This window comes from Heliangelus exortis, chromosome 14, assembly GCF_036169615.1.
Source record: "Heliangelus exortis chromosome 14, bHelExo1.hap1, whole genome shotgun sequence".
Classification (NCBI taxonomy): domain Eukaryota; kingdom Metazoa; phylum Chordata; class Aves; order Apodiformes; family Trochilidae; genus Heliangelus; species Heliangelus exortis.
Genome location: NC_092435.1, coordinates 11,418,522 through 11,445,208, shown reverse-complemented (window position 1 = coordinate 11,445,208; position 26,687 = coordinate 11,418,522). Strand labels below are relative to the sequence as shown.

Genomic DNA, 26,687 nt, shown 5'->3' with positions numbered 1-26,687 from the left:
ATACATCCTTGTAAGAACACAATGACAGCTCCCTATGCTTCTAAAATGGAGATTTATCCTTGGATTGTTAACTGCTCCTTCGTGTAAATAATTCTGGTTTCATAAAACTTTGCATGGTGTTTGTTTGTTTTTTAAATAAAAAAAAATTAAGAACTGTAAACACACAAATACATTTTTAAAACACTGAATTCACGAGGCAGACAAACGAGAGCAGGAAGCTCCCAACTCAGGGCTGACAAGACAACCTTAAACCTACAGCTACTCCATTTTTCCTATCATTCATTGCTGGGATTAAAGTTGAAATATTAATCACTCTCTGATCAAAAAAAAAAAAAAAAAAAAAAAATCAGCAAATTTTCAACTTATTGCCTTATGTTAATACTGCGTGATGGGGAATGGTTGTCAGAAACATCCCAGAGACACCCAGGAGCAGCCTTTTCAAATGCTTGCCAAGGTTCATCTTGCTTTTTGTGGTCAAGAGAGGCTCCAAACATTGCCAAGAGCAATCCACTGCCTTTTAAATGACCTGAAAACTCTGAACTCTGTGCCTGGTGTCAGCTCTTTGCAGTGCTCTGTCTACTACACACTCCTTCTGCTTTTGGGCAGGAGAAGCAGCTGAGGTCTTCACATTTAAGAAAACACTCAGGGCAAATTAAAACAACACAACAGGAAGCAGAATTTTAACCAGACAAAAATCCTCCATTAATTTTTTTTTTTTTTTTTTTTTTTTTTGGTGATTCTATTCAAGCTTGTTGGTCTGCAGGGTGGGGTTGGTTGGGATAAGGGAGGAGTGGCCTCTGCTTGGTTTATGGAGAAAAGAATGATGAAAAGAAAGAGGAGTGATGAAACTGCCCAGACCCATCTAAGTTTAAAGATTGACATAAAAAACTCTCACATGTTCTTTCAAACAGAAACACCTCGTGAAGCTGGAAGCACACAACTTCTACACGGGGTACACTGACTGCAATTCACACAGCAAGGGAAAAAAAAATTAAAATGAGTCATTCTGAGATGGAGCCCCCATGCTAAGGAATATCAGGTGGAACCAAGGGTTACTTTGTGAAGCCAGGGGTCCGGCAGCACCAGGGCACAACCAGGTGCCAGAGCAAGGAAGGCACAGGCTGTCCCCTGGGATCTGGCAGCACTTCCACTCAGGGCACAGGTGGCCACAGAGGTGTGAGCCAAGAAGCCAGCCCTCAAACCTTCCATCTTTGTTAAATCCACCCCCAGCAAGTAGTAAACAAAGAAAGGAGGAGATGAAAAGTATGAGAAAGTCTGTGGATGGGGGAAGAGATGTAGAATGAAATCTTATAGCCTGAGAGAAATAAAACTCATATCCTCATTTCCCAAAAATGCATCCTGAATAACCTCCAGGGGCAGGCAAAGCAAGGCAAGGCAAAGAGAAAAACAAAATGGGGCAGAGAAAATAAAATGCAAGCAAAGTTTGGGCTGAACTGAGGTAACACCAAGTGCCAAATCAGCTCTGGGGTTGATGCCCCCGGGAACACCACAGAGACAGCAGATGTGGAGCCAGGAAAAACCCAGGAGCCAAACTGCACACCCAATGTTCAGCCCCAGCTCAAGGATGGAGCAGGGGGGGCTGAGACTGCTCTGAGTGAAGCCCCTCGGGGTGTGAGCCCTGTTTTCCAGGGTGTCTCCAATGCCTCAGGAGAGGGATCATGCAGCCAGAGAAAAACCTTCCAGCACCAACGCCTGAAAATCCATCCTAGAGCAGCAGAGGAAGCCCTGGCCTGCCTGCACACCTTGGGAACCACCAGAACCTGATACATCATCAGCCCTTCAGACCCTTTCCTCAGGCAGAGTTTTGGAGGTTTTTGTAAAGAACAGAAGGAGAAGGAGCACGGTGCTGCCTCTGGAACACTGTGGGCAGAGGAGCTCAGGAGATGCTGGCTGAGCATCTCAAGCTTGGCTCAAGGAGGGAGAGGGTACAAGGTTTAAATCATTTCACTGCTTCTGCTGCACCTGCTGGGTTGGTATGAAATTCTCCACAACTTTAAGTGGCTCCTGATAAGATTTGGGTTTTGAGAGAAAGCGCCCAAGTTACTACAGAACTGTCACTATTCCACAGAAGGTGGCTATGAGAAATCAATTCCTAACTCAGAGAAAGAATTCAGATACAAAACCAAGTAAAAGTAACAAGTTATTTCTTTCATGCTTATAAAAGGTACTCATGCACAAAAAAAAAAAAAAAAGCTTTTTTTTTCTTTTTTTTTTACAATAAGCAATAGTTCTGTTGCTCTAGCACACCCTGCTGTCTAGCTCTTAATCATGTAACATGTTTGATTAATACTTACACCACAGCAAAGTGATGCTTCACTGTTATCTTCACAGTACTTCATTACATAGAAAAGATACATGTAAGAACATACTGAATATTATTCTAATTGCAGCTAAAATACACAAACTTATAAAACGATTTTTCTCTGGAATCCACGTGTTTTATCTCTCCCCAACCCATACACAAAATAAATAAGTAAGTGGATCTTCGGCCAGCCAGAAATATACAAAAAGCATTTCTTTTGTATTTCAAGATTTTTCAGGCTTTAGGACAGAGACTGTAGTGTTTACATCAGCTCAACAGGACTGACCTAATAGGGCTATGGTTCTGACTATGGACTGATGCCTACATGCTATTCCTGGCTACCATATGGAGAAGGACCAATCAGTCAAAGAAATAATACATTTTTTTTATAAATATATATGTGTGTATATATATATACATATACATGAGAGAGATGATAGGACAGGTGTTTATATTTTAAAGCCCAAGACAGAACTAGGAGAGCCTCTGCACTTCCCTCCCACCCCCTTCCCCATCAAAACACAACTGAATCAAATCCAGAAATGGATTGCAGCCCATTCAAAACATTACTTATAAAATTAAGTGTGATTTTTGCACTGTACCATAAACTCGTATTAATGCTCTGAGCAAATTTAGGATATACTCTCCTCCATCACAAAACTAAACCTCTGCATTTTTTCAAGTCATTTTGCATCTAACTAGAATTTTTTGGAAAGCAAGATAAAATAGCTAGTGCTTAATATAGAAAGTCAAAAATTAAATTCCTTCTGCATCTGAGAATACACATGGGTCACTCTTTGCTGCCTGAGGTTTTCCAGAATTATTGACCAAGCTGTGCACAGAAGAACTTTAGGGTATTGGATGAAAGCTTAAAAAAACCCAAACCAAAACAAAACAAGAAACAAATCTTAACAAAGCTCCACCAAAACCTTTCTAATCTCTTTTGTTGTTTGTTCTCCCTGTGTAACTGACTCAAATCTCTCACCCAAGCTACAACTGTCAGGTTGGTTTAGACAACAGGAGAAAATCCCAGCCCCACAGATACTCCAGCCAGAGCCTGCACAGTAAGAGTCAAAGCCACATCCCTGGAAATTTTTAAGGCCAGGCTGGATGGGGCTCTGAGCAACCTGATCTGGTGGGAAGTGTCCCTGCCCATGGCAGGGGGTTTGGAACTCCATGATCTTTAAGGTCCCTTCCAACCCTGACAATTCTGTGATTTTATCCTCAGCTCCAGCTCAGCCCAACCCCAACTCCTGCTGCTCTTCACCAAGGAGCAAGACTACAAACATCATCCTGTGCTGTACAACTACCACTACCACAACCACTTCTGCTTTCAAGTCAGCAGTTTTCAGGATAACAAGTGCAACACGAATTCTCTTCTGGAAGCTTGAGATGCAAGAGTCTGTCTGGAGGACATGAGCAGGAGCTTATTGGTACTGCCAGCCCCAGGGGTACCAGAGCTCTGCTCAGCTCCTTCATCACCCTTCATCAAGGGGCAAATGAAAACAAACACCAATTTCCAAAGTGGCAGCAGGAAGGTGGGGGAGACAGTCAGCCTATCTGCACAACCAAATCACCATCTGCTGGAAACATTATGCTGCCGAAAAGTCTGAGAATTGCTTACATTTGTTTTCATTGTGTCAACACAACTAAGATACAGTTAACTCTACAACTTGGCGAGCAATTCCATCCCTCCACGCTCCTTCTTGCCTCTTCAACACCTACTGAGTAATAGCATCTATTTTCTTTTAAGTTTCCAGTAGTTGTAAATAGAGGTAGCTGAGCTACTATTAAAAATCACTTTATGCTTTGAAGAGGAGGAACCTTTCAAATGTTGAAGTTACCCCTTAGCTGCACAATCTCTATTAATACTTTAAAAATGAGAGGACAAAAAGAAAATAGATGCAAGTAACTTTTGCATTTGGCACCTTTTGTCTAGATATTCATACTTCTCAAGTATTCTCTTTTTAATAAAGTTAATGCACACATAGGACACACCACATCAAAGGTTTGCTACATATTTACAAGGCACCAACCCTTTGTCACTTTTTACACAAATAAAGAACCAATAGAAGCACATCAGGACCCCCCTAACTGTAGTATAGACATACTTCAGTTCAGCACAATTCATCAATGCTTGGCCTGGGAAGATTAAAATAATCCAGATCCTTCTTACAATATAGAAACTGTAAACATTTTATAGCTGCCTTTAGGATTGGTGTATTGTGCAAAAGTTATCATTATTACTGTGTATAAGGATTTATGGCAGAAACCACATAAAAACTCTGTAAGAAGGTGCTATTTCTATAATACAAAAACAAAACAAGGGAGAGAAGTCAGAATCGTGACTCAAAATGTCATGTTCTTACTGAGAAGCTGGAAGCCTCTTTAATGTGATGAGCTCGTAGTGTGTGGGGAAGAATTTCTGCAATTTAAGGCCTAATGACTAAGGCTTGATTTGACCAATGAAGTGTGGCAAGCTGAAGTTGGGAAAGAAACACAAACTGACAGAATGGAAAAGCACCACTGTGAAACATGACTGGAGTCCCCGCACAACTTGCTTGGTAGATTTTTCTGGTAAAATCCCTGCAGTAGAAGGCCATTGAAGTTCTTTTAAAATTGTTCCAAAGTTTGTGGGTTTTTTTGTTTTTTTCATCAGTCAATAATTCCATCCCATGAGATGGCTGACCCTGGCTTTTTCTGTCATTTTCCGCACCCTGCCTGACCTGGAAGTACCAAGGTTCAAAGGATCCTCGGTGTGCACAAAATTGTCATTATCAGAATCGTCGTTGTACAAGACAGTTCTCCTGCCCTCATTCCTTGTTTTGATTCGAGGTGGCCTGCTGAACCTCCCTCCAAACACGTTCTCACCAAACTGTCCCCCAAACAGATTTTCAAATTCATCATCCGTAATCCGGGCGCGCTTCGCTCTGGTGGCTCCTCGCGAGGCTCCTCTGCCTCCCCGGCCTCTTCTTCCTCCCCTGCCACCACCTCTTCCTCTGCCACAGCCTCTTCCACCTCTACCACCTCTTCCCCCTCTGCTCCATCTCCCCCACCTCCCCCATCTACCTCTCCTCCCTGTCCCTCTGCCCTGCCAATTCCGTTTCCCGCCGGTGATTTTCCTTTTGATTTTCCGCTTGGGTTTTTTGGATTGCACAACTTTGCTGTAGTCGTGGTCTCCATCAATGTAATCCTGATCTGTTCTGGATGTTGATTCGGAGTCTGAATCGGAGCCACTCCTGCTTTCAGAACTCGAACTGGATCCTGAGTCCCCACTTTCTGATGAAGACAAACCAGATTTTTCCTTCAGTTCCCTCTTCTTCTTCTCCTCTTCCTCCCCCTCCTCCAGGTGCTCGTCTTCTTCCGATGCACTCAGCAACTTCCTCTTGACTCCTGTCCGGGGTTCTCTGCCATCACCATTTGTAAGGGGCCCATCAGGAGAGTGATCTAAGCAAACACAAAATATCATCATCACACCTGAGCCAAACAAGACACAAAAAGTGGAATTTGCCTCATCTGCCCTTGAGCTGTGCTCTGAGCTACTCACCACGGGTGACCTTTGTGTGCTGTGGAGACAAACGGGTGCTCTTAGGGGAAAATTTGTCAGACAGAATAAACACAGTTCATCTTCTCTAACAGGAAGGATACAAACTCTCCTGACTAAGAGTTCAGCGAAGATCCAGTCATAAAGGGATCCCAGAGTGACTAAGTTATACACAATCATCTAACATTTAGTGAGATGAATTCTACCTTAGGCTATCAAGGCAGAAAAAACCCCTCTAAAATCCATTTCAAATCTACAGACATTAAAATAACACTCTGCAAGCAGCATTTATTCCTTATCAAATGCATTTTCTCAGAAGGCTTAGTCCAGGACACACCTGGGGCAAGCACAATGTCAAGACAGTAAATAACCCAAGGAAACCCACAAGGATTGCTGAACACCTTCATTTTGAACTGCATAAAGTATTGTGCTGGCTTGGGACCCAAAGTGTTTTCAGAGTTACAAATCAGAAAATGGAGATTAAATATCTTCTTTTAACATGGGTTATGAAAAGCTCACCCAGCAACACCCAACACTGCTGCAGTACACACTTGACAGAAGCTTCACTGCTCATTTGATGCCCACTTTAGTGGGCAGTCTGCTTAACAGGACCCAGAGACAAAATAGCCCAATATCAAGCACTGCTTCCCTTCTCATCACAACCACTTACTCTTGATTATGATTAAAATATTTAATTTCTTTTTTAATTTCACTTTGGTTTTAACTTCATTAATCAAAGGAAAAGTATTTGCGGTGGAGATTCTGGTCTCCTTTTTTGCAGCTCCTGAAGGAATTGTAATTCCCAGGAATATTAAGGGCAATCAAGCTTTTCCAACTGGGGAAATTTTGAAGGAGTTCAAACAAGAGAGCACAGACTGCAAGAAAGTAAACTGAATTCCTTGGTATGGTTGGGGGAGACAGTATAATGCTCACAGCAGGCAAGACAAGGAGAAGCAACACTTTCATTTCCAGTGCAACCAGTCATTCCAAGAACAGAGTATGTCACTTCTCACCTTGTTTCACTGGTGTAGATTTACTCCTGACTGGTCTGTTTTTCCCTGCATCAGTGCTATTTCCACTTCTGTTCTGAGCATTTGAGCCTGAGGAGGATGGATGACCCTCCATCTCTTCACCAGTGGCTGAACCCAGAGGTTCTTCTGCTGTATCTGAAACTTCAGACAGGACACTGCTAATGTGACTGAGTAACTTTTCTCCTCCATTTCTAGGGTTTTAGTGCAAGGCACCTGGAAGAAGTTTCTACCACCTGAGCTAAGAGCCCAAGTCAGGAGGTTAATCTCACCAAGCTCCCTCTGCAGGCCTGAAGAGACAGATCCCTCCAGAGTGTAATCCAAAGTAATTTATTTGTAATTGCTGTATGAGGGAAGCCCCTGTACAGGAAGGTCCAGGCTCTTGTCACTAGGTTAATTCTCACCAAGGTCAGAGCCAGGCTCCCTGTTCTCTGACCCTTACCAATAACTTACCAGCAGCTGGAGGGCCAAGTTCAGTGAACACAGTCTACAGACAACATATTCACATGACCTTGCTTTCAGCAGATGTATTGATGAGACACACGCAAAAATCCAAGATTTAAACTGAACATTAAATAACCTTCAGCTTTTTCATCACTCTCTACACACAAGATGCTGCAAGAGAAAGGATGCATTTTATAAAATTTTCCTCACCATGAGATGAAACTGAGGAGCTAGTCCTTGTCAAAGGCAGTGAGGTATTCTGGTTGGGTTTAGGTTGGATCTTCATTTGCTTCTGTTTCCCTTTTGGGCTGAAGACACAAAATGTCCCAGAGATCAAACCATTAGTACCAAAAGACTCAAGCACAAAACAAATTTCCCCTGCCAAGTGTCTTGCTTCTCACAGCAAACACGTAACACAAATGCTCTCTTCCCAGTGCTTGGGCAGGTGTAGTGATACTGGAAATAGGGACAGCATTCTGTTTGTTAAAGGTTTATGAGCTTGCAGAAACAAGATTTCACCTCATCTTTTAAAACAAAGACTCAGTTTACTTCAATAACCTATCATATGGAAGTCCGAAAAGTGTTATCCAACACTTTTTTCAACAGTTACTAAACAAAGGCAAAAAGAAACTTGCCCTTCTATTTTCTCCAGGGGGAATACTTCTAATTACATAGTCTTGCACCTACCAGAATTATTCACAAGCTACAAACTGAGCATGGAATTGGAGCTCACGGTTTTATCACCCAAAAGAGCAACTGCCTCAGGAAGCAAGCAATACTGTTACTGCCTGCTTATCACAAAGGCTTTTCTGCCACTGTCATCTCAAATGCCACCAAGAGCAATATCTCACTATCATGATGTTACCTAGATGCTCTGCTAGTTGAGGGTGAACTGCTACTGCTTCTTAGCCGCTTTCGATACCGTGGCCTTTTCCTCTTCTGGCATTGCATTGCTGACTTGTACTCAGAGATGATATTTTTCATATGGTTTTCAAATAAGGCAGATAATCGAAGTGTCATGCTGTAAATCTGGAGTGAGAAAGCATTGTTGTGCTCATTAGAATTTGGGTCACTAGAAGATGGGCAAAAAGGAAAAATCACAAAGAAACCCAGACTTGGTAGCACAAAAGAAAAAAATGTTCAGCCCTGAGGTTCTGCACAGATAATTTCCTTCATGGTACAAGGATATGCTTGTTGTTTTCATAAAAGGATTCAACTACTGCTCCAGGAGTGAAAGGCAAATGGATATCTGGATTACTGAAACACAGCTTCCCTTTTAATCACCATAAAGCACAGAAGCACACCACAAGGTAACTCAAAGTACCAAGGGGAGACCTTTGCTGCCCCCACACCTTTGCTTTAATTCCCTCCTGATGGATCCTTACACCACCCCTACAGAGCTGCACACAGATCCAACAAAAATGTCCTCATTCCTAATTTCTGTGATCCAGAAGTCAAAATCCTCACACCATTTCCCTGTCCTCTTTCTAGGCCTTGCTTCTGCATAGCCTCATCCACAAATGGACTCATGGCAATTTCTCCATGTTCCAGACTGTATTTATTTCTGGTCAAGATTTCACCCTGAATTCCTTTGAATTATGGCAAACTAAGAGCTCATACATGGCATATACAAAACAAAGTTCTTGATTCCTTCCTCACACCCACACTTCTGCTGCATCCAGTCTTCTGAAAACTGTGTAAACACCACCAAGGTGTTATCATCATCTCAGACCTCTTCTCATTTCCTGCAGTCTGCTGAATGTAAAATCTCTGGATACAGAGTTTTCTTTACATTTATAGAACCCCAGTTTTGCCCAGACACTTATGTTTTAGCAACATCCTTCTCTTTAACTCTGGTAGCCTGCCCTCCTTGCTGCTGCAAAGGTGGTAAAATGGGCTAGAAAAGCTCAGGCTGTTACACAGATTTGGCAGCAAACAAACCTGCAGTGGCAGAAGGTCCAGCAGAGAGCCCCAGCCCTCCAGCAAGGCTCATCTCACTGAGGCACTTCACAGTAATTAAGCAAATGGATATTGATGGGCTAGTCCATTAAAATAATCTGGGAGTTGACTCACAAACTGCTCAGTTATTAATACATAGGGAAGTTCCCAGGGAATGTGTTGGCAGTAAATATCTCACCAAATTTACTCCTGTGGCAAGCACACAGAAGAATCCCTGAAGTCACCTCTCTTCTTGCAACCCTCTACTGGTTTCCTTTCTATTAAAGCCAGCAGAAGTTACTGGTCTGGTAAGCATTTCTTAACAGTCATGCACTTAGTAGTCATTTTATCCAGCTCATATAAACCCATCTGTATATAAACATTTTCATCTCTATTGTCCCTCTCTCCATACCATGTTTAAGGCTCCAATACAGCACTTTTTTTTTTCCTACCAAAGTAGGTTCCTATTCCTGCATGCAGAAAAAAGCAAGATGAGTACCTGAGAAACACAGGCAACACTGTGCAAGTCTTGCCAAGCATACCAACTAGAAAAAAATATAAGTATTATAATGCTCTCATCTCCTCCCCTCCAACAATAGAAATATTGCATGAACAGTAGATTTAAAAAAAAAATCCTACTCTATATGCATGCAATTATCAATTGCTGACAGCCTCATTTGCAGGAATAAATTACTGAAAAAAATCAAACAACTGGCAATCAGTTTCCTGCTACAGATGTTTAAAGAAATAGTAGCAATAGGAACCACAGAATTTCTCAGCAGCTCTAAGTTCAGGAAGCACAGGTGAAAATGAAATTCAGAAGTGATCTGTGTGAGCAGAACAAAGCAATTTTATAACCACTGCTCCCAGAATTGACACATGCTACTTCTTTTTCTTTCACAGGGTTTTGGTCTCCAGCTCCAGACCTTATTTCATGCACTGTATTCAGGTGGGGCCTTTGTAAAAAGGAAGGCATTCAACTTGATTACTTACCCGAGACTTTTTATTAGGAGTGTAAGCTTTTGAGTTGCAGAATATTAAACGAATATCTTTGTAGAATTCCAAGGGACTAGTGTAGTTTCCTGCTTCCAAGGTTTCTTTCACAGTGCTGAAGTCCATAGGAGTGTCTACAATATCTCGATAATCCTGTAGGAATCCACAAGAAAATCACACAGGCTGACAAACCCCATGGCAATAAACACACCTAAGTGTTCATCCACAACAAGGAATAATTTCTCCTTGAGAGTTACTGCAGATAATTCTCTGAAAACACCTGTACCCAGAACACAGCATGTCCCAGCTCAGAAAGGGAGAGGTCAGAAAGGTACCCAGCGTGGATGTTTTGCCAAAGGATGAGGAATAGGCTTTTTTAAAAATTTTAATGTGAAACATGTACTTACAGGATAGGAGAAGAGATCAACTGGCTGTCTAAAAGGCTCTGAATCCTCTCGTTCATAAATGAGGTTTAACAACTGCTTGCACTGCTCTTTCCAAGCATCAGGACTTGCTTTTATGGGCTGTCTTTTTATCCGTCGTCTTACCTGCAGGGAACCAGATGCATTTCATTATTTTTCAGAATATTCAGACTTTTCACTTTAAGGTTAATAATTTACAAGCTTTATGATTCAAAGTAAATTTTCACAACTAAAACCAGTATTTTTGTCAGCCTTTGTCCAGTTCTGATTGAAAACTGAACCTGTTCCAGGCATCTTTCAAATCAAATTAATAAAACTGATTGCTTAATTTTTGAAGAATCTTCCCTGCAGTGTGACTTCCTTGGTCAGTGAATACTTAGGCACACATGTGACGAATTTCAACTCTTCCAGACCTAAACCAGTGTTTCAGTACCTGGGTCTATCTCCCTTCACAAGTGAGCCCAAGGAGGAATGTTTACTCACTCGTCTTTTGCCAGAGGAAGTTCCTGGAGCATCTGAATCTACATCAACTTCTGCCACCTAAAGGCAAAGGCAACGATTACACCCTCCGTGATGGATAAAGGGCTTAAAAACCAGACGCCAATTACCAGCACAATTTTCAACTACTCGAATGCAATCAATGGCTCAAGCAAAACAGAAACGAGTCTCAAACCAGAACTTGCACAACTCCAGGAAAAAATTAGGTAGATAAGCTGTTTCAGCCCTTTTCCAAGTTTGGTTCTAGAGAAATTATACATAAACATGTGAGAAACATGAATGACTTCTATTTGGCCCTGAAGACTCAGCTAAATTCATTCCTCTACCTAAATGTTCACTTCCTGACCAGCTGCACTGAGTTTATTCAGGTTTCATGTTGTGCCTTACCTACATTAAGTGTCTGTAATATTCTTTTCAGAATCTAGATTTAGAAATGACAACAATAATTCCTTCAGAGACAGCTTTCTATGCTAACTAAAAATATTTCTACACTCATGAAGCAAAACACTTCTGATCACTTCTTGACACAACATAGATGAGATTCCCAACTGGCACAAGAAGGTCAAGTTGGGAAAGGAAGGTGTGCTATTTAAGTCATGGAAAACCTTAATTTTCTGCAAAATACTCTTTTAGTAGTCTGTGAAAATAGATGCTGTCATTAAAAAGTAGTTAAAGTATTACATTGAAGGGTTGACTTTAAGTTTCAATACAAATCCAAGACAACAGAACCAGCATACAGGTGTTTGAGCAGTATGAGGTTTAACTTAAATATTTCAAAACTGCAACAAGAGAGTATGTCTTGGTGACAGGAGGAGGTGACAGTTCACTTCTTTGCAACAGAAGCTACAGTACTAAATGTTGACAAACTGCATTTAGTGGAAGAAGGAAGAAAATGAAAGGTGTAAGAAGAGAAAAAAAGTTCAAGGAAGTGATATCTAAGCTGGTTTCTACCTGTCATTTCACTCCACAGTGTGACTGATGGGCAGTGACACACAATTATGTAAGAAAACCAGCTCTGCTGCCTGGCAGACAAAGGGAGAGTTGTTGTCCTGCTTTGCAGACTGAGTAATAGCCCCAGCTCATATTCCCCTTACTTACTAATACTGCCTCACACAACAAAATGTCATGTACTGACAGAAGATTAAAGATAGGCAGTTCCAAGAATCATTTTTACTTACTTAAAGGAGCTTATTGCCCCAGGTGAGCAACTCAAGTGACCTAAAAAGGCTCATCTTAAAAAAAACTCAGTGCAGCTCCCCTGAAAATAAAAACTCAACAAAAAAGCTTTACTCAGAACTCCTTCCAGGTGCTGAATTTTAAAAAGGCAAGAAGTTCTGATGATCAGACTTAATGGTCTTACCTCCTCTTCTTCATCAGTACTGCTGAGGTCTTCTGCTTTCACCTTGTTATATATCTCTAATATATCAGTACAACTCTGATCCCTGCAGGACAACAACAAAGCCGTAATATGACATCAAATCTCTCAGAAACTCAGGATGTCAGGGCTACAAAGTTAAAACCGTGCCTACCCAATGAACCGAAGCAAGACATCTGTTACAATTTTGGCTGCTTTGACTATGGGACTGTCTGGCTCGTTAAAAGTCCTGGCATTATGTTCAATGTATCGTACCTCCCACATCAGTGCAGAGATTCTCCTGGAAAAAGAGTAAATAAATAAGGGGAGGGGTGGAGAGGAAAGCATAGGTTAATTTCTTTCTGAGTTCAGAAGTAAAAAAAGTAATCACGTAACCCAAGTCTAAGGGATACAACAGTTGCCAGAGATCCACCCTGCCAGGCTGCAACAGCTTTGTGGAAGAAAGATGTCCCTCTTCAAATCAGCAATGAACAGAATCAAAAGAGCAATTCAGCCTCCTGAGGGAAACAGCTGCCTGTTCCCACTTAGAAAAAGCCTTCAAGTGGTCCTCAGAGGGAAAAAAAAAAAAAAAAAGAAAAAAAAACAGGCTATTTTTTTTTATCCCCAGGTTAATTGAGATTTCAGTTTACAGCACTATTTAGCCCACTTCTGGCAACTGCAACACAAGCAAAGCATCTGGTTCAAAGGCTGTAGATACAGATGAAGCAAATATGTTTCAGATATATCAGCTTTTACCCCAACAATGTGGCCCAAAGAAATTATTATTTAGCAAAAGACTCACTTTGCCCGAGGCAAAAAAGAATCTGAACATCTGCTGTTGGCCCACCAAAGAAACATGTAGCTACAAAGCCTGTCCTTGGCTGTAGTAAGCGGAGATGACAAACAAAAAACCCAAACCAACTGACCTATAAAACCTGTTTTCAAGCCTCCTCCTGATTGTGGTGAGGTCAGTTGGATAAGCAACAACAGTGCAATACATGGGATAGGCACTAAGGTCCACTGGAACAGCAAAGGGATTAGAAATGTCTGAAAGACAAAAGATCAAAAGAATTTAGATGCCTCAGAAGATACCAGGAGGAAAGTTGTAAGTTAACTAGGTGCCTTGTAGTGGCTGTTTTTTTTTTTTTGGCTGTTTTTTGAGGGGTTTAATTCCATGTTTTGTACATCACATTGAGATATGACCCACTCAGGATCCCCCATTAACTTGAAAGGGAACAGCTTGAGCCCCAGAAAAACAGGAATAAAACTGAAAAGGAGACCCCTTGGGATTGAAAAGGCTCTTTTCAATGATTTAGTTGAGCATATTTCAAGCACCCCACACCAACTCCAGTGCTCCATCCTATCTACTCTTCAGTCATGTGCCATCACACTGATATTCTGAACCCTTCTGCCTTTTTTCTTCAAACATACCAAGGGAAAGAAGTTGCTCAATCCCCCGAATTACTCGTTCACATTCTTCATCTCTGGAGTGGGCCCCCCATTCTCCTTCCTGGGGTTTGTAGAGAAGAGCTGTCAGCTCATCTGGAGTCACAGGAACTCCAGCACCAACCTCCTCTGGATAAGCAGCTAAAGATGAAGAATTCAGCAACAATAAGTACTAGCAGTGGCCAAGAAAAGATGTTTGTTTTTTATATGGACATGAGCTCAACACACACTTACTTCCTTCTGGAATTGGTTCCATGTCCCATGGGCTCATCCTCTCTCTTTCATTATTGTCCCAGCTATTAAAAAGAATACAGTCAAATGCCTAAGTTAGAACTGAAAATAACAAGACACCTTTTCTCTACCAGACTTCGAAGAAAATGGTCATGCTTACTAGAAACAAGACATGTCACTGGCTACGTGCCTACTGCTTATTTTTCTCCTGTACCTCCCATTTATTCACTGCACAGCTGCTCACACTGGAAGGCTTTTATGACTAAGTTCAAAATTAATACCTAGATACAAGTGGCTGATGATGTTGTGAAATGGGAAACAGGACCTTAGCTCTTCAGGCACACATTTAAGTTGCATGTAAATGTCTAGGTGCAGGTGTGTGAGAGGTGTGCTAGGTAACAGCTGTGTTAAGTACTCACTGAACAGAGTAGCACTGGAAGGAACTATCTGGATAATCTGCCTGGAAAGGCTCTTGACTCTCCACAGTTCCAAACCACCAAGCGTCATCGATTATACTGCGAAATCTATCCCCTGGAAAAGGGAGAAGATTGCACTCAGCACAGCAACAACACAAACAACTGCTGAACAATTCTTTTGAGAGAATCAACTTCATCTTTCATAAATTCACTGCTTCGGCTCTTAAAATTTTGCACTGCAGACAGTGAGCCCTTCCCTTAAAGGGAGAACTTTAACATCTCTGCTTAATTAGTCACAGCTGCCTCCAAGCCTCAAATTACAATCTAACAGGACATTCTTCTGCTATCACAGGCCTTCTCACAACTTTCTCTCATTTCTCTTTTTTTTTTTCTGCTACAGGAATTGCAAACATTAAATAAAGTGTCCAATGACCACAATAGTATCACTACACATGGTATAGTCCTTTACATCATTTAAAAGAGATGCTGTATCCTATTAAACAGCTGCAGAAGTCTGGGAAAACAAAGGGAAATGGGGGAAAAAAAAAGTAGTCACCTATTTGCCAGTTCCTTTCTTTGGCTTCATTATAAAACTGGTGCAGCACAAGGAAGTCAATAACATCTGGCATATCATGGTACCTTCATGAAACAGACAAAAAAAAAAAATCTTCTATTACCCAAAAACATATTCCCTCATGTACAATAGTCTCCAAACACAGAATTCCAAGCATTTTGTTTTTAAATTTGGCAGAATAATTAAGAAATGCCACCATCATGCCTTGCAAGAGTAAAAAAGAAAGGAAGTTTGGTGAAGCTTCTAAACTGCAAGAAGTTCTCTTGAATAATTGTCACCAGCATTTCAGTTACTTACTTTATGGAAAATGATTCTCCAGTCATTTTGCCTGTGATTGGATCTAGGAATGCAAGCTTCAAGCAGCAGAGCGTGGGAGGCCCAACTTCATACTTAATTCCTACAGTCTTCACAAATTCTTGTTCCTATTTATCAAGAAGTGAAAATACATAACTTGCTAACAAAAAAACAGCCATGATAAAGTTCTAAATGTATTAGTAAAAACCAAATATGTTTCTGCTTTACAGCCCATGCAATTTCATCAGTAAAATAAAATCAATCACAGTTACCTTAAAAAAAAAAAAATGAAAAAGATGTAAAATGCTCATTCTCTTCATAGATGTGTGAATAAATTATTTAACTTCTGTAATAAGTTTCTAAGGAACAAACCAGTCTGGTTTTAACCATGCTAAGGGCACCAAAGGGCCTCTCACCCTTGCATAGCAGCATACAGGGGAAATAAAAGGAAACTTTTTCTCTTAAAGAGGAAATTCAACAATAGCTTTTATTTTCACACCCTGTCAGACAGCAGCAGGTGGTTAAGATCCCTGTCCTAAGTGAAATACTACTTCCTTTTTCTTCCAAACTGGTGATGCCTTTGAAGGTAACAGCTGGAATCAGCAAATACCTAGGACTAGCAATTCCCTGGGCAGCCTGTTACAGTGCTTAACTACTCTTATTCTAATTGATTTTAAATTTTATTTAATATTCTAAATTTTCTTTCATCTATCAGGGAAGAATACCACACTAGATAAATTCTCATATGCTTTAATACCCTTCTGGCTTCTTATTGTCAAGAGCTGAAGACATGTAAAGGCTTTTTGCTAATGAAAAAGTTAACTTTAAGATTTACAATTTTAATTTTGACATAAACATTATAAAGTAATGGGTTTTTTCTTATTTCTCATACTGTTTTTTTAGCATCAATTTAACATTACAGAGTCATGCAGTGCTTTCAAGTATTTAACTTACCCTGAGTTCCATTTTGTTCCATGGTTGCTTTTGCATGTTAATACTGTAAATTTTTGCTTTCCTTACTGCCCGTACATAAGCTTCGTGGCCTTGCCTAAAATATATGATCTTAAAAGAAAAAAAAAAAAAAGAAAGAAAAAAAAAACAAAAGAAAGAAAAGTTTATTTTATTTTTTCTGATAGTTCCCTTCCAGTTTGTTTCCAGAAGCACATTCAGGACATAGGGCACATGTCTTTCTTTCAATTCAAAAGCATGAATGAGTGAAAATATTGCTGGATGTAACAGTCCTGACCAACACAAGCTCCTCAGCCCAGGCTGGAATTTCAGAATTGTTCTGCTCCTTACCTCATCTCCCATCTGGGGGACAAAAGGTGAGCGGCGGGGTATGGTATCCAAGATCCACTGAGGAGCAAGCCACTCCTCACTGGGTTCTCCTTCCATGGAGAGCAGGCCACTGGCTTTCTGAAATGACATTAAATGACATTTCATGACATGAAATTTAGAGGGTAAGCTGTAATCACCATGGCAAAACATGACAAACTGAGCATGCAGCAATTCCTGCAGATGTAAAGGCAAAGCAAAGGCTGGAACCTTCCAAAAACTTCAGCTTTATAGCAGAGCAGAAGACATGTTCATTATAAATATAATAGAAGAATAAAACCTTCATAAATCAAGAGGTTATACCTCTTCCCTTAGAAATATTCCAAGAAGCTTCTTTACAAAAAATATTAGGAAAAAGAAACCTGAAAATGTAGATGGTATATAGATGCATTAGAATTTAACAACACCACCACCTTGGAGTAAATCTGCAGTGAAGAGCATAAACCTGTGAGAAAACATGCCACCTGTAATGGAGAATTACCTGCATCAAACACAGAAGTGTGTCTGTACCACACAGCAGCAAAACAATAAAAAAATTACCCTGACACCACTACTACTGCAACTACTGTGCTGTCCACAGGTTTTCTTGCTATTTAATTGTTTGTGAAAAATTTTACTTTGAAAACAACCACTCAAAAAAAAAAAAAAAAAAAAAAAAAAAAAGAATCTATATTCCTAACGTAAAAAAGAGACTAAAAAAAATGAAAAATGCTGACCTTTTTTCTAGGCTGTTTAAGTTTCCTTCGTTTTGGCTCCAGTCCTTTTGTTCCCTTCATATTTTCATCTTCAGAACTACTACAGATTTTCCGAGCTGCCTGCCTGGTTTGTCTCTTTGGAGGCTGGAGATTAATTCCAGCATCTGCTGTCCAGTCAGAATATTCACTTGATGAATCACTGTAGATAATAAAAAAATTGTAAGAAAGAAAACAGCACTTCAGTTTTCACACAATGGAGTGAAAGGTCCAAACATTCAACCTCCTCTTCTGGCTATGTGGAACAGATGTCAGGATTAGCACAAAATCCCATCCTCATGTGAATTTAAAGAAAACCTAAGTGCCTTCTAATTTGTGTATTTCAGTAAATTACTTTATTAATTGCAAACTCCTGCAAAAACTACAGGGAAATACTGCAGTATGAACAGAAGATAAGTGTGCCTTTCTACCAGTATTTCTCTTGCATTCCATTTTCACCCTGTTTTTCTGTTAAATACTCTGATAAAAACTACTACAATTACTTAGTCAATCAAATCCATAAAAGTATTTGTGGGTTCATGGAAAAAACCTGTTTATACTGTTTTAAACTAAGTATACTAAACACTTTGCTTCAAGCTGCCACAAGGTGTAACAAATCTGCACTGACTTCACCATAGTAAATGTCTGCCTTAAATGAAATAATCAGCTCATGTTAATAATGAAGAGAGCAGTAAAGCTACCTGGAGCTGCTTTCACTTTGCCACGCTGCCACAGGATCATCCAGAGATGCATCACTTGTGCCAACAGTCTCATCTTCCTATATTAAAAACAAAATGTTTCACTTTGGGGCCAAGTTGAAAATCTGCCATTTTTGCTCTGCAAGTTGTATGGCTTGTTTCACCTGAGGAAAACTTTGTAGTTAAGAACTGGTTTAGCTTCAAATAAGTCCACAATTTCTTCCTGCATCTTAATTAATACTATACTCTAGGCTTATATGATTTCTATAGAAAGAGATGGGAATTTTTAAGTATTAGAAGCATAGAATGAGTGTCTAATTAATACATTGTAGTGTCAAGTGAGCAGCTTTATTGCTGTTATGTACATTCAATGCCATTTACAAAGAAACAAAGTTTGGTGTCTCTTTGCATGCTTCCTTAGTAAGAACAAGCTATATTTAATCTGGTATACTGTAAGTTCTTCCCTATTAATCAATGATTAATACCAATTCTGAATCTCTTTACACAGCAGCCTACAGATGCAGATGAATTCAAGGTACTGAATGTGACCCACAACATCTGTGCAGAACGAAACCCCCAAAACTTCCAAGTGGTTTAACCCAACCCAGTTAAATTCCCTTGGAAATGTCTCAGATTTCCAACAATACCCAACCTGTTTTAAGTTAGTTTTGAACACTGTACTGGCACTGAGGTAAATGATCCTTCTCTTTCCAAGATCAGCCTACTACACTGAGCCCACAAATCCAAAAGCCTCAATGATCCGAGAGTTCCTTCCTGGGTGCAGAAACTCGGAGCCTGAGCAGTCCCAGTGCTCTGAGCACACCACTTGCCAAACCACCTATTTGTGAGGAAGGGAGGGAGAAAAAAAAAGCAACATTTGATGCAGCAGACCTCTGAAGAGCTCTCTGACTCCTCCCGTGCCCGTGCATTCTGATTTGCTCCCTGCTGGTTGTGCTCGATGGTGGAGCGGGTTTGGTAGGCGTGCTGCCGCTTGCGTTGGTTCCTCCTCAGAGACCTCCCCCCTCCTGGCTGGTAATCATTCTTTTACCACAGGAAAAAGAAGGCCAAAAAAGAAAAAAAGATTAGAGATTGCATGGTGAATGACACAGTTCAAGTGCCTGAACTGTGAACTTGTATCTGAACTTGTATCACGTTTACAAACCACAACTAGAAAATCTAGAATTAGAGATTTTTCTTTTCATGTCAGGTGGGTTTCAGGTGGGTTTTTTGGTTCAGCATCAATTCTGCCTTAGAAAGGAAGTTAGGAAGATATTTGTACTTTCTTCCCCCTAAAAAAATGCCTGCAGTCTCTGAATACAATAAAAGCTAGGCACTTAAAAAAGGGTAGTACCTCTAAGATTTCTCCTAGCTTCCACAAGTCAAACTGCACACCCTCTGGGGCTCTGCTCTTCCCCTACCCCAGCATCTTCCCACTACTGAAGCCTTAAGGATGGAGATTCCCCACTGCTGTTTGCATATTAGAGTGTAAAGACAGACAAGTCACAGTTGGAAGAGAGCAAGCCAGAGAAACAATTAGTACTACTGATCTTCTAAATAATTTTTAAAAATTGGTTTGGGTTTTTTTTTTTTTTGCTCTTCTGCTGAATGAACTCACCCTCTGCATGGTGTGGGAGGGCTTTCTCTTCTTTTCAACAGTGTACAAACTAATTTCAATTTCACCTTTGGCAGCTCGACATTCTTCCTGGACCCTAATTATACACAGGAAACATCCATTTTATTCAATAAATCACCACAGAACTTGACAGTTTCATTAATACACAAACTAAAATACTCCTGGTTCCCTTGCTAGAAGAAATTGGTCCTTTTAGCAGCATCCAAGTATACTCCACTCTTGTAATCACCAGTTAAGGAAGCAAACCTCTCGGTTGAGCATGCTTCATTATTTTCAAGAAGACTGAAATGTATTAAAATAATTTTTGTGGGTTTTTGGTTTTTTTTTTTTTTAAAGCTTCAGAAGAAATACGATAGGTGAACAACTGAAGAAAGACTCAGCTGTGAAGAGATGGAATTACCATTCTCAACTCTCCAGAGGCTACCACTCTACTCCTAATAACCAGATTTGAAACCAAACAGTTTTATATCCAGATTTTCAAAAAACAGTTCTGAAAAACAATTTTTAAAAACTTGTAACAAGATATGGAAGAATCATTAAAGATTATACGATCCGATTTTCCTTTTTCTTTTTCTTTTTTTTTTTTTTTTTCTTTTTTTTTCCCCTGTCTCACTTAGCATCTTACTTGCTGATGCCTGGAGGAAGCTCATTCACAACCACTCTCCTGCTCCAAGCCATGAGATCTCTCTCTGTGGCCATTTGGCTTCGGGGAGCATTGTGGTGCATCTGCCGGACCCCCTCGATCTGACCGCTCCTCCGGAGACCAACGTTGGGTGGGGATGTGACATCCAACCCTGGACTTCGAAGAGCTAAGGAAGAAAGAGATTTATTTTTTTTTTCTCTCCACTTCTATAAACCATCCATAAAAGCTGGAATTTCAAGCTGCACAAGCAAGCTAGCAATAAACAACGTATTTAATGTTAAATTGCTTTGTATTTGCTTCAGGTGAACATTTTTGTGTACTGGAGTACTGGAGATGTGCATGCTACTGTAACATCACTAGGGTTTTGCTTTATCTTCAAGTTATCTGAGGCAAGCAAAGAATAGAATCTATGAGAAAAGTTTTAAAGGCACTCAAGGGACCTTCAAATCAAAGTCTTGTCAACTGTTTGTGGGCTCAGAAATCAAGAATCTCAAATTATGTGATACAAGGAGGGACAAGGTTGACACCTGTAGGTACAGACTGCTGCCAAGGTCAAGGTTTCTCAATTTTTTTCTCTATTTTTAATGTTTACCTGCTGTGTCCCACTGTGCCACAGGCACTCCTCCTGCTCTAGGCTTTCCCATCAGGAAACAGAAACTTTAGGAAGCAAAGTGAGACAAAAAAACTGGTAATATCAAAAGCACTGCATTCATTGCCTTAATTTTTCTCATCATGTTGGAATGCAGGGACACAAATTCCATGTGCTTAAATCTACTTAACCACATGAATAAATTGCATTCATGGTTGTGCAAACCTAAATAAAATTACTTGGCTATTTAAATATCAGGCTCCTTATGCATTAATGAACTCACAGAAATGGGCAGCTCATGTAGCAAAACCATGGGTCAGTGCAACTTCTGGAAGGTAATTAATTTCTCTACCACTCATATCTGGAAACTCCCTTTCACACAGCCACAGGGATCTATCAATAAAACTGAGAACATCAGCTTATCACAAGAAGCAGAAAACACTTCTTGTGAGCTGAAGCTGGCTTCTAGGCCACTTTCTTGGAAATACCAATTAAGATCAAAGCAAAAGCCTACTCTTAGAATTTTTTTACTGTTTTTCCTCTTTCTTCTTGAATTTAAAGACACACAACCCTAAATCTAGCAATCCTAATGAGCTTCTCCAGAAAAATCTAATTCAAACGTGTGCCACCGGTCATTTAACCCAGAACTAATTCACTAACAGATGTAAAATTTCCAAAAGCTGAGGGTGACTTGCAGCACAAGTCCCCAGCATCTGCTCTCTGACATCAGCTGCTCTCAGTCAGCTGTCTCATAGTCAGCTGTTCACATCTCATTGAGTCTGTTTTAAATTTTTAATCACTTTTGTGTATTAAAAATAAAATCACAGTAGCAGAACACTTACCAAGAGACTAATCCCAAGCTTTCTAAAGAAGCAGCCAGACAGAGCAGTCATGTTTATTTTATAAACACTGATGCTCAGCCTTAGCATTTGTGCTCCAACAGGAAGCCATTAGTCTGTCACAACATTGTGTTCCATTGACATTCTCTAATTATGCAGTGTTATCTTGACATTAAGCAGTTAAAGTATCATCTCTGTAATGACTAAGTGACATCAAGACAACACACTGAACTTTATGTTTTAGGAAAGGTTTGTAACAGAAATAATTACAGTCTAATAGCTCTAGGAAATCAGATGCAACCCAGTTTAGACCATTGTGTGCCCTCAGCTGCACCTTCAGACTTTTAATTCCTCTGCTGGCATCAGCAGATCCTGCAGCTGCTCCACACAGGTTACCAGTAGGAACAAGGTAAAAGCATCCTGAAGGAGACAGTCACAGAACTTGCATTAACACATTCAGATCAGTACCTTACTGTGCTTTAGGAAAAGAAATGATGGAGGTAAAGAAGGGACACTTACCTCCATTAACAGACTGGGATCTATTGGGTGGAGGGTTTGGAAGAGTTTCTCCTTCATTAATTAGTCTCAGGTCTTGTTCCCTCTGTAGCTCTCTGATCATTCCATCAAGGATACTCTCATCCTGGTCATTAGTTTGCTGCCCAATGACTTGTTCAACAACTTCACCATCACCTTGACAGGAACAAAGCAACAACTGCTTATAAAATGAGTTCAATTAAAAAATTTGAAATTGTGTACAATTATTTGCCTGCTCTGCAAAATGTCTGATGAGCAGCTGGCCTTCTGCACTTGTGTAACAAATGGAGGCAGTGTTTAAGAGAGAAGCTACAATCAGAACCTAAACTTGCAGACCCCCTGTAGAATACAAACACAATCCCTTAGAAATGGCAGAATGGAAAATCTCTTTCTGCAGAAGTTTATATCCACCAGAAAAAAAGAAATGTGTTTTAAAAAACAAAAGCTATTTCTTTCCATGCCTTTCTTACCTGCCTGCTTGCTTACTTGAAGACATAGTTAGAGAGGTTTATGGAGCAAGTCTTTAAGCCTGCTCTCCTAAGCCTGGTTTTAACCCCCTGGCTTCCTAACCCCCAGATTTTAGAATACTGAAGTCTCCTCATCTTGCCCCCAGTCCAATTGATTCCATGCCCCTCCTTTAAGTCACAAAGCCACCCCATCTCCTCTTCTACCTCTACACCACTCGTTTCAGGAGACAACTGAAACAAACAAATCCTTAGAGCACCATCCTACTGCTCAAGGCTCTGCAGTGTATGTATTATCCATGAGTTTCAGACACCATACCATTAGCTACATAGCCCAGCTGAGGAATAAGTTGTTCATCCTTGCAATTTTCCCTCCCTGGTACCAGCCGCTGGAATCTCGTGGGATGAGGATTTCCATCCACATCCACCAGGAATGGTGGAGGCATAAGATGAGGAGCCTGTTGGGTCTGTTCATCCAGCACATAGTTGTTTGCATCACGGATCAGTGGTCTGTAATCCGTATGGAAGAACATCTGATCTGGAATCTGCAGGAAAAGCAATTCAGTAAACGAATCCATGGCCATTTGCAGCTGTCTCTCAGCTTTGGAATGGGTCCTGTGCCCATAAACCACCACTGCCACACTTATGATCAACAGAAGAAATGTTATGACAGAGAACAGATTCCTACCACAAATGTATTTCATTACCAAGGCAAAAATGCAATAGCAAAATATACCAGAGGTGAACAGACAGAAGTTAATGCTTTTTTCCCCCCTGTCTAGAGATTCTCTTGCCTAAATCTGTGATTGAGCTGAACAGCAACCCTTCATGATCTAATTATTATTTTGCCTGGGGCAGGGTTAGGGAATAAACCCTAACACAAACACTTCTAAGACAAAATCAGGTCAAGACATAGAAAAGTTTAAAATTCATTCAACCCACCTTTTCATAATATTTATTGCATCCAAAACCAAATAGTAGCAGATGTCCATGAGAGTCTGTGCAGGCAAAATGCTGTCCATCTGGGGAGAACTTGCAATCAAAAACAGCTCCATGGCCTTGGCCCTCAATCTGTGTACAAGCACAGAGCACTCCTGTCACAATCATGCATTCTTTGTATGAGCATTTTTATCAAAGTGTCACCTGTGCTCTAAAGAGTCTTTAACCCCAATGTTGTGTCATTTCTCACTCAAGACTGACTCACACTCCCATTTTCCCACTTCATTATTAAAGCTAAACCCAACAGTGCAGTACAGCTTTGCATTTTCTCTTTGTCCTGAAATCTCAGTACAGCATTTAATGCACATTCTTGATACTGCCACCTAGAAGTCTACATTTTATGTTAATGGCAGACTGAGGGCAAGCCTGCACCAAAGCTCTCAGACACACAGTGGCTCCACAGAAGCAGGTTTCACAGCCCCATGTGCCAGGAGGCTCCTCACCTCCTGAAGCAGTACAGCTGCATTTGCTCACCACTGGAACCAAACCAACAAACCTGGCACTGGGTGCAGTAAGATAAAAGCAGCACAGAGCCAACCAGACCCTTTGCAAGAACACATCATTGTTCTTGCCAAACACTTGCAAACCACACAGGTTTTCTGGCTTTCATTGCTCTGCCCTGGGAGTCACTGTCATCTTTTGCATGATATAAGCACACCCATGCACATGAATGATATTCAGATGCAGGAGATCCCATGACAGACTTGTTTCTGGACTTGAAATATGCAAAAACCTGCCTTGATACTGCTTGCTGAAGAGCACAGGGGGTTGTTTTCAAAGTGTAGAAGTTTTCCCCTAATCCCGTGGTAATGTTGTTTGCAGCAGGTATACAATTAAATCTCTTTATGTCTCTTTTAAATCACACCTTACAAACCCCCACTCCCTCCCCTCACCATCCTTACCATGTTGAAGTAATTGCGAATTTTTGTTCCTTTGTCTATATCCCAAACAAAAATATTTCCATCATGACCTGCTGAGAGTACAATCCTTTGGTCAAATGGATGGGCCTCCAGAACAAAAACTTCATCATCGTGACCCTGCAATGAAAGCAGGATAAAAAAAAAAAAAAAAGAAAGAAAAAAAAGTCACATTTTTCCATGCCTTAACTCCAAACGTGAGCATTCAGTGTGAGGACATCTCAGTTCAGTCATTCAGGCTTGGGATTCAGTTTGGGATTTTAGACTAAACCTGTCTCTGTACTTAGGCAACATTTCTGTCAGAGGCTTACTCACAGATAAGCTATGAAGAAGCTGCCCTGTAGATGAGTTCCACACTTTGAGAAGGAAATTGTTGACTGCAGTGATGACAGTGGCATCATATCTATCCCAAGCCACCATAGTCACCTTCAGCTTAGTCACCTTGTCCTCCCCAGATGCTACATTGTTTCTAAGGAAAATAATAATTTAAAGGAGAAATAAATCAGTTAATACAGACAGAAACATTTAAGAGCAATAATTCAGTATGAAATAAGGGAGAGAGTGGCTGCCACCCCTGCGACTACTGGCTAATGGAGGAGAAAAAAAACAGGTACAGAAAATATTCAGCACCACTAAGATTTATAGTATTATTTCCAAAAAGGACAGGTTGTTCTTCTGTTCTTAAGTGACCAACCTTGCCAATCCCAAATCTTTCTCTGAGGCTATTCAGTTCTATTAAGTTTTTCCTACAAGGCATTTTTCTTATCAGCCATCAATATGAGTGAACTCTGTAATGAGCAAAAACCTGCTAAATAAATCCAAATCATACTTTGACAGCTAACTTATTAAAAATGTAACCACATGAAATATAAAGAATTCTGCAAAGCAAAATGCCTAATGGATTCTCCATCTCTGCTTTTTGTTATTGTGCATATTCAATTACAAGGCCACTTACAGAAGTCACTTGAGGATCTTGGAAAATGAAACTCAAACCACTAATTGAACCTGAGAACCAAACTGAAGTATCTCATCTCTTGCTTCAAAATTTTAAGGCAAAATACAACATTAAGAAACATTCTGGATATATGTTACAAGAACTCTTAATCTCTACAAGGCCAATGCAGGCTTTGGAATGAAGAAATCCAAAAATTAGGTTACAAACAACTGTTAGGGAAAGAACCTGAGTCACAAATCACATTAATTTTCCGCTGTCATTTGCCCTCAGGTGGCAATGCTTTTGGGTTTGTTTTTTTTAAAGTAAATTAATATTTTCTTTTGGGAGCTATTTAACTGTGTAACATAACAGGCAGAGCCATGGCATTTTCAGTACACTGAAATTACCTCAAAATGAAACTAAATAGTTTTCAATATGAGGAAAGATTTTATTTTCCATGTAAATGTTTTATGAAGTGTGTTCTGGTTTGGTTTATTTTACCCTGTCATTTTGGTAGCCATATCCAGGACTACACTCTTCCAGTCCTGCTGCTGATAGTGCCATATTCTTGCTGTTCCATCTCTGCTTCCACTGACAAATCTTAAGCTGGTAGGGGGGAAAAGAAAAAAATTTTTAAAAGTCATGAAATTCTGAATAAGGATAAACCCTTAGCAATGGTGTGGGCATGGTAAATCCTGTGGCAAGAATATGGGCTGCCTTGCTCTGTATATGCCCAAACATAGGTGTGTTTGACAGCTCCTAAAGCATCCAGGAACTCCTGCCAGAGGCAGCTCCAAACCACTGGCAAGCCAGGAGCACTCCCAGTCACACCAGCACAGGAGCTAAAACATATTTCACCTTTTTTT

At 40.4% G+C, this 26,687-nt stretch overlaps 1 protein-coding gene across 2 annotated transcripts in view; it reads right to left on the bottom strand.

The window, feature by feature from the left end:
- Positions 1–2,148: 2,148 nt before the first annotated feature.
- The window catches only part of BRWD3 (bromodomain and WD repeat domain containing 3), a 50,363-nt gene continuing 25,824 nt past the window's right edge, over positions 2,149–26,687 (bottom strand). The window contains exons 13-40 of one of the 2 annotated variants that reach the window (XM_071757977.1): positions 26,323–26,427; positions 25,203–25,356; positions 24,873–25,007; positions 23,914–24,042; positions 23,291–23,516; positions 22,493–22,663; positions 20,528–20,711; positions 19,885–19,978; positions 19,161–19,310; positions 18,273–18,349; positions 17,557–17,734; positions 16,805–16,921; positions 16,460–16,567; positions 15,509–15,633; positions 15,194–15,276; positions 14,641–14,752; positions 14,225–14,286; positions 13,976–14,131; positions 13,471–13,591; positions 12,720–12,845; positions 12,551–12,632; positions 11,176–11,232; positions 10,678–10,818; positions 10,271–10,423; positions 8,205–8,368; positions 7,550–7,647; positions 6,881–7,039; positions 2,149–5,770 (exon numbers count right to left, since the gene is read on the bottom strand). In XM_071757977.1, the coding sequence (XP_071614078.1) occupies positions 4,983–5,770; positions 6,881–7,039; positions 7,550–7,647; positions 8,205–8,368; positions 10,271–10,423; positions 10,678–10,818; positions 11,176–11,232; positions 12,551–12,632; positions 12,720–12,845; positions 13,471–13,591; positions 13,976–14,131; positions 14,225–14,286; positions 14,641–14,752; positions 15,194–15,276; positions 15,509–15,633; positions 16,460–16,567; positions 16,805–16,921; positions 17,557–17,734; positions 18,273–18,349; positions 19,161–19,310; positions 19,885–19,978; positions 20,528–20,711; positions 22,493–22,663; positions 23,291–23,516; positions 23,914–24,042; positions 24,873–25,007; positions 25,203–25,356; positions 26,323–26,427 (4,255 nt within the window). In that variant the 3' untranslated portion in view covers positions 2,149–4,982. The remainder of the gene's footprint in view (positions 5,771–6,880; positions 7,040–7,549; positions 7,648–8,204; positions 8,369–10,270; positions 10,424–10,677; positions 10,819–11,175; positions 11,233–12,550; positions 12,633–12,719; positions 12,846–13,470; positions 13,592–13,975; positions 14,132–14,224; positions 14,287–14,640; positions 14,753–15,193; positions 15,277–15,508; positions 15,634–16,459; positions 16,568–16,804; positions 16,922–17,556; positions 17,735–18,272; positions 18,350–19,160; positions 19,311–19,884; positions 19,979–20,527; positions 20,712–22,492; positions 22,664–23,290; positions 23,517–23,913; positions 24,043–24,872; positions 25,008–25,202; positions 25,357–26,322; positions 26,428–26,687) is intronic. The other variant, XM_071757978.1, reaches the window with a different exon arrangement.